Source organism: Lycium barbarum, chromosome 3, assembly GCF_019175385.1.
Source record: "Lycium barbarum isolate Lr01 chromosome 3, ASM1917538v2, whole genome shotgun sequence".
NCBI lineage: Eukaryota > Viridiplantae > Streptophyta > Magnoliopsida > Solanales > Solanaceae > Lycium > Lycium barbarum.
Genome location: NC_083339.1, coordinates 15,465,660 through 15,473,999, shown reverse-complemented (window position 1 = coordinate 15,473,999; position 8,340 = coordinate 15,465,660). Strand labels below are relative to the sequence as shown.

At 34.0% G+C, this 8,340-nt stretch overlaps 1 protein-coding gene across 1 annotated transcript; it reads right to left on the bottom strand.

Moving 5' to 3' along the window:
• Positions 1-4,180: 4,180 nt before the first annotated feature.
• Positions 4,181-6,213, bottom strand: LOC132633756 (protein MIZU-KUSSEI 1). The gene has a single exon (XM_060350239.1). It carries the CDS (start codon positions 6,000-6,002, stop codon positions 5,241-5,243), a length of 762 nt encoding a protein of 253 aa, XP_060206222.1. The 5' UTR covers positions 6,003-6,213; the 3' UTR covers positions 4,181-5,240.
• Between the last annotated feature and the right edge of the window lie 2,127 nt (positions 6,214-8,340).

Here is an 8,340-nt window from a genome sequence, read left to right as displayed (position 1 = left end):
TATTTAAATGTGCCACCGCAAGCAACACTTCACGGAACTCTTTCCCATAGAAAGTAAATTAAAATAATAATAAAGTGAAACGGTGCCTAGTTCCAAAGATTATCCATTATTTTAAACATAGACAGCATCATTACACTTGAAAATCATATTGGACTTTCAGCTTTTTCACCATGCATTGCATCTATGCCGCTAATATTTTTATCTCTAAATAGAAGTTCTATTGACTACCATGATATTCCTTGCCACGTGTGCAAACATTATCATATCGGGCATGAATTGGGTTTAAATCAAAAATGCAAGTGCCATTTTCTTTGACAAAAGAAAAGTTATCAAGAAGATTTTAAGATATGAGATAAAGTTCACTTACAACTTTGTCATTAAGAGTACACAAAGAGAGCAGACAATTTCGGTTACGACTTTTGGGAATGCAAATCACTTTTCGGATTGCAACTGAATTTTGGATTAGTAGCAGACCAACACCCCCCAAATTTTTTCCTATCATCTATTGATAATTCTCTTTCTCATTTTCTTTCCACCAAACAGATGTTCAGAAGAGCACAGCAAATAAATAATATAATTTCCTTAAAGATGGTTAGTAACCTTCATTCGAAAATATACTTAAACAGAAACAGAAGCAAATTTCAGAAACGAAAATCAGAAGAACAGTATCTGAAAATATGTGTAGGAATTAAATCGAGTTCACTGAATGCACAGTGTGTCCTTAAGAAAATTATTCCCCTCAATGTACCCGAGGTTGTGGAATATATCCTCCCAGGATAGAACGATTTACTTACCGTAGTAGCGGTACTGCCAAATTTGGTGACAACGAACCACTCGAAGGCTGTAAAATCACATAGAATTTTTATGAAGTGCAGAAGAAGAAGATAGAAGAATTCAAAATTTTTCATCAGGAAAACCTGAAAGGATGACTAGATATTTATAACCAACAACAGGTGTCTGTTAAGGAAATAGGTGTGTCTTTCTGAGAAAAGGCATGTGCCTTTTCGGCAAAAAAATATTTTTCCGAAAAAGGCAAAGGACGTAAAAACTTTCATTTCCCATTCACACCAAATACCTAACATCTCCTGCAATGGTTATTGGCTAAATTTTAAATTAGATGATCAAATTTCCTTAACAAGTTCCGATGATTAGATTGTGGAACTTGTGGAAGGTGATATAAAGCTTCTTTGAATAGTGCCTTAGATGCCTTCACTGGCATACTCTTTCTGTCCACTGTAAAGGAAGAAATATTGGGATCGGATATTTAATTTGTTGATTTGACAAATCATAGTATGAAATTAATATCTCATTATTAGGATCCTTTCGGTGATAAATATATATTTGGATGCTTTGCAATATAAAATCTAGATTATGAAGGATATGAAACTTTTCTTAAGTGCTTCGCCTCCAATATTAAGAAAATGACTTCTTGAAGCTTATAGTTTAAACATGAACTCCTTTTAGTATCTTCATTAAAAGAGGAAATGTTCTGTTTCTAAAAAAGGCGATTTTCCTAAGATGCTTCCAAAGCTCAAATTAAGAGTTATCTCAATTATTTACAACTTTTATTAACTCCCTTTCCATAAGATGCACTAGCTAGTACTGTCCAGTATAAACTCATAGGGTTATATGGAGAAACGGTATCATAAAGCTATTTCAATTTATGTAAACTGATTTTTTTCAGTCCGTCTAAAAAAGAGTATATTTGTTATAATAAAAAATTAGAAGCAATTTAATTTAAACTTCTCATGTTATGCTTAATGAAAAACTTTTATAACCACACAAATGTTAGGCGTGTCTAAAGCTATAAGTTTTAAAAGTTTTATAGTTATACAAATATTATGACATGTAATTGGTAGTGCTGCTGCTATATACAACATGACATTGCAGCTGCAATATACCACATCTGGGCTGAGAGGAATGCAATAGTTTTTCAATAGAAGAGTAGGACATTACAGATTATCTCTAGGCTTGTCGTTCAGGAGGTCTTTTTCAGAGGCAGCTTAGTACCAAATCTGGGTATATGCAAAAACTTAATGTCTATCCTAGAACAGATTAGGAGTATGATAGTTCAGGGAGTATAGGTGATTACACACAGTGGGACTGTTGTCCAATTGGTGTTTTGCTTTTTTTTTTTTTTTTTTTTTGTTGAGCTGTAAATATCCTCACTTTGGTATAATTATACACTGTTATTTACCATGAAAAAAATAATATCAAAAAATATCATGACATGTTTTAGATCAAAGTTTCAAAATCTTCATTTTTCTTTCTTAATATTGTGTCGATTTAAACTGTCACTTAAATTTGAATGGAGTACTGCTTATTAGTCTCTCAAGTCATCAACTGGATATGTTTTTTTCTTCCGATCTGAAAAAACAGCTTTGCCTAAGATTCCACACTGAATCAATTGTCTGAGGGAACTAAAAGAAATCACCAAAAAAGATTACAAGCAACTTCGCATATAACTACCATTGAGAACTAAACTTTGATATTATGAATGAGTTGAAAGTTGGACGTATGTTAGCAGTGTTCTAAAGCTGATCGATAATTGAATGCAGCCTCGTTAATTGAATGGTTGTGAGTTGTGACTTGGAGATGGAAGTGGTCAAATATATATTTGAAGATGAGGTGGAATAGTTAAAAAGAGCACTCAAACTTGTAACTGTTCGATTCTGAATTTTAAGATAAAAAGTGGCATCACAAGGACCAGTACACAGGTCTAGTAAACTTGGTTGTTAAACCAAACAGGGACTAATTCTCATTCATCTTTAAAGTGTAACAGAGAATTGACACATATGGAAGGCAGCCACATGATGGCAATATTGGTCATTGCAAAAAGGAAAAAATCTCATTTCTAGATTCCTAGTCTTCAATCAGCCTTAGTCTGATCCTCTTTCCTGTTCAAAAGGTTAAATAGTGCAGGTCAAAAGAAATCTACAGTCAAAACGCTTAATCCTTTATCCCATACTTTGAGATGCTCCTCGTTGTTGATCAAGGATCGAGGCTGTTATGCTCGTGATAGGCTTAGCTTTAAGTCGTTATCGTTCAATTTGGATAAGTCAAGTTCCTTTTATTAGTTTGCTCGGGTTGTAGGGCCGGACCTAAGCTCTAAATATGGATAATCAAAATTCAACGGCTTTAACACAATATCGTATATATGTGTTAAGAATTCATTAAATTCAGAACAAACTTTATAACATCTAAGGTCGTTGTCCTAGAGTCCAGAACCCACACTACAAAAAAATGAGAAATTTGCGGAGGTTGAAAGTTGCTATTTGCGGAGGTTTTAGCCTTCACTAGTTGCTAGTGAAAGCTAAAGCCTCCGCGAATTGCAACTTTCAACCTCCGCAAATTACCCCTTTTTTTGTAGTGCCATAAAGTTCAATTCGGATAAGTCAAATCTATTTTGTCCCTTTTGAGTAGTTATATTTTGAATTATCGTTTAGAGTAGTTACATTTTTAGTTGAGAAATAGTTAACAAATGGTGAGTTAATGCGAAACAGGCAAAGTTTTGTGAACGATGAAAGCTTTTTATCAGGAAATAAAGAACAAAGTCATAATAAAAATCCAATAGTGCTCCTGTTTCAAAACGAACTCTACTTATAGAAGTATACTTCCATAATAGTCTTTGTCAATAACAAAATCTTGCTGTCTGCAACTATGTGCATTCTCATGTTTAAAGGTACTCCAGTCTACAAGCAATTTAGAAGGGAATCTAGTCAAAAGAATCATGAAATTGAATGTTGAAATGGAAGTAGTATATTTTTGTATTTCTGATGGTACTACTGAGGGAATCACCTTTGTTTTGGGGGTGGGGGTGGGGGTGGAGGGTGGGGTGGGGGTTTCAATTGATATTTCTTTGTCGAAAAATTACAATAAGCTAATTTATTTTATATATTGATACTATATGTTAAAATATCTTGATTATTTCGTATATTTACTTATTTATACTTTAAATTTGCTTAATGAAAATTTCCAAATCCGGATGATATATGTTTTTGTTGATATACCCATTTTTTGGAATGCGACAAGGAAAATATAGACCATGGCATTCTTGCAGATTTTTCCTAGTATAGCCTCTTTCGAATGCTAACCTCACCTTTCTACTTTAAATATACCATAAATATGCTATTATTTAAATTATTCCCAACCACCCAATGTCTGAAGATAATTCAAGATATCAATTATATGCTTGAATCAGACTAATCACTCAAGTATATTAAATAATCTTCCAGAACAAATTATGAGGAACCCACACTATATTGTTTATAAATTAAGCATCTTGCAATAAGTTTAGCAAAGCAGAACCGTATTCTTCTGAAGAAACATATAAAAAAGAAATATAAGTAGCAAAAGAAGAAACTCATTGCTTCAGTCATATCAGAATTAACATCATACAGAAGAATATAATAATCCTATGCCCAAAAAAAAAAAAACTACCAACTCTTTTTTCATACTACATTGCTGACATTTCTTGTGCTACAGATTCTCATAACCCAACAGTTCTTAAAAAAGAACAAAAAAGAATGGCCTAAACTAGATTAAGCTAAACTTGAAAAAAGTTAAAAGGACTATTAAAATAATTACTAGCTTTCTTTACAAAAAGCCGTCCTTTCCACAAACTATTGAAAACTCCTCAAAAATTGGAACTTGAACTTACAGCACCAGTGACATGAAAACCCGTTTTGCTTGAATCAGACTGATCACCTAAGTATATTTAAATAATCTTCCTAAACAAATTATGAGGAATCCTCACAACTTTGTTTATACATTATCTAGCAATAACTTTCAGCAAATAATTTAACGAGCAGAACCATATCCTTCCGATGAAACACAGATACTAATAAGAAAGAACAATAAGTAGCCAACGAAGGAACTCAATTCCTCTATCATATTGGAATTAACATCATACAGAAGAATATAATATCCTATGCCAAAACTATCTCTTTTCTCATACATTGCTAACATTTCTTGTGCTACATATTCTCATACCCCAAGAGTTCTAGAAAAAAGAATGGCCTAAACTAGATTAAGCTAAACTTGAAAAAAGTAAAAGGAATAATTATAAAAATTAGCTTTCTTTACAAAAAGCTGTCCTTTCCCCAAACTATTGAAAAATCCTCTAAGATTGGAACTTGAACGTTGACAAGAAAACCCCTTTTGACCCAAAAAAAAAAAAAAACAGAAAACCCAAAAATTTTCTGTATTTCCAAGAAATGGTAATAATATTCATTTTTTCCTCACTTGGACCTTAGCAAGAAAATACTAAATTCTTGACCCGGACCCTCATCCGGGTTAATCAAATGAAAAGACTCAGAATCAGCACCACCAATAATACATTCATAGTTAGCTCTCATATACAACACTTCTTCAGTAGTAGTACATTCTTGACCCGAAACAAAACCCGATGGTATCACACCCGCCCCGACTGTCATATTCTGCATTGTTTTAAGCATCATTCTAGTCTGTTGACTCACCCGTCTTTTAACCGCAAACCCTATTTTCCTTCCATTACAAAACAAAGTCCACATTGGTATTAAATGAAGTGGACAGTTATTAAGTTCATAGTTATGATCAGTTGATGACTCAAGTGCAATACGTACTAGTCCACATTTCATTTCTTGAATAAGTGTAGTTGTTGGAATAGAAAGTTCTAAAAGAAGTGAAGGTTTAGTGTTGAGTCTATCATGTTGTACACAAAACCATACGTGTCCACCACGTCGTTGACCGAATATTGTACCAATGACCATTGTTTTGGATGAACGTGGTGGTGCAGTAGAGAGTGACGTGGCACTGGGGGTACGGGTAGTTGGGGTGGTGGGGTATGAAGAATCTTGATTTTCTGATGGTGAGTTTTTTTCCTGTTTATTTTCAAGATCGTCACGTAAAGAAGTGCTTAGACGTTTTTTTGTGTGGATGGTGAGTTGGGGTGGTGTTGGGGAGGTTGGTGTTGAGTTGAAACAAGGGAGAAGGAATCGACGAAGAGCGTCGATTTTTGTCATTTTTTTTTTTGTTGGAGTAAAGGGTTTTCAAGAATTGCAGAGAAATGAAAGAAGAAGAAGAAGAAGAAGAAGAAGAAAGAGAGATGATGATTATGGAGATGTGTTTTTTTGTGTAAGGATTTTTTTTTGAAAGGGCTGTGGTGTAGAGGAGTAATATATATACTGTATAAGATATAGTATGAGAGGGAAATGGAAAGAGCGGGAACAGATGTTAACCGTTACATTGAAGAAAGAGGAACGAGTGACTTAGTCTAAGCTCTTTCTTTTAACTGGTTAACGAAACTAAATAGTGTAACCAGTTTAAATTTGTTTCGTGTTAAACTCATTAAAAGGGAAGTTTAGAATCCTAGTATTAGTTCGAGGAATTTTATTCATCTCGCCATGATGTGTGAGTCCAAATTTACACGTATCCGATGTTTTTACTGAACTAAATTAATCGCAATTAAGTGACAAAAATGGATGCAAATGACTGTATTTTGTGCAAACAAGGGTGAATAAATTCTGTTGAAAGTGAATGGGTGCTCTGTTTTTACTATTAATTAGTCCGACTAATTTGAATTTGTTAGCATTAAACCCACTAAAAGAGATATATAGTTAAAGTTGGAGCAGTCTTATTCATCCTGCCACACTCCTTGTCGATGACTGAGTCCAAATTTACACGTATTCGATATTTTCACTAAACCAAGTGATTTAATTTTGAAACTAATTAATTTAATGATATTTAATCTCATAATCACAATTAAGTGACAAGAGTGGATGCAAATGACTCTGTTTTGTGCAAACAAGAAGTGATTAAGTTTAAGTTTTGCTGAAAGTGATTAAATTTGAATTTGCATCGCGTTAAATCGATTAAAAGGAAAATTTTCTAGCAAGAGTTTCAAATACTAGATAAAGTTGAGATGAATGGATATCATTCATCCCGTCACATTCATTGGTGGTGAGCGAGTCCAAATTTGCACATACAATCAGACCTCTTTATAACAGTCACTCTCTATAACAACATATCATTATAACGGTTATTTTTATTGTGGAACTAATCTTCAATGTTACGTTATATGTTCTATAACATCATTTTGCTATAGCATTAAAAAAATATCACATTTTGACTGTATTTAATGTTTTCACTAAACCAAGTTAATTTAATGATATTTTATCTCAAATTAATCACAATGAAGTGAGAACAGTGGATGCAAATGAATGCTTTGTGCTAACAAGGATGAGTAAGTTTTGTTGAAAGTGAATGGATGATCTCTTTTTACTTACTATTTTAAACAGTAGAATAAAGAGCAGAGAGGGACAAAGGACCAGATTTTTATGTGGACAAAGAGAGAAATGAAAGGGATTCAGTTTGTGAAGAAAGATGCAGGTTTTGACCTTTGACCAAAGTAATAATTTCAGGTTTTAGTATGACGAGAGATGCAACAGAGAACAACGTGGAGGAAGATAAAAGGGTTTTAGTGTTTAGATATAGGTGGGGGGCTGGCTGGTCAAGGATGCTTCAAAAAAAAGGAGAATACAGCTGGATTCTGATTGAATCCTACTAGTATTCGTTTCCCTTCAAGGCAGATTATGCAGTTGATGCTGCTGCATTTCTATTCTTTTTCAGATGAAAGAGGAATCTTTAACCCTCCCTTTAATAAAAGTTCAGAGGTGAAGTGCTGAGGTGGAGGAAAAGGGGATGTCATCAAGTTTCTGTTTTTGATGTATTGGTTTATTTTGGTTAGAATTGAAGGTTGTGTACAAAGCGATGAACTCTCATGCCGGCAATTTATATATTATGTTAAAGGAAATTACAAGAACAATAATAACATATTCAGTGTAATTCCATAAGTGAGATATGAGGAGGGCGGTGTATAGGTACACCTTCCTCTACCTTGTGAAGGTGTTGTTTCTGGAAGACCCTCGAGTCGAGTAAAACATTTTCAAAGCTTGTTTGAACAAGAAAATATAGTAATGAAGAAGTAAATAATGTGACGAAAAAAAAAATCAGTGACAACAATAAATAATACGATAACCAAATCAAAGAAAACAATAGCTAATAATAACGATCGATATTTAAGATAATGCGACCTCCATATCCTCCTATCTAGGTGATGTCCTCGATAAGCCGCAGGTGTGTCATATCCTGTCTAATCACCTCTCTCCAATGGCCTACCTCTACCTCTCCTTGTACCCACCATAACCAACCTCTCACACCTCCTCATTGGTGCATCCGTGCATCTATGAGACTCTCTGCCCTCATCTTGTCCACCACGGGGGCTACTCCCACCTTATCCTGAATATTTTCGTTCCGAATCATATCTCTCCAAGTATGCCCAAACATTCATCTCTACATTCT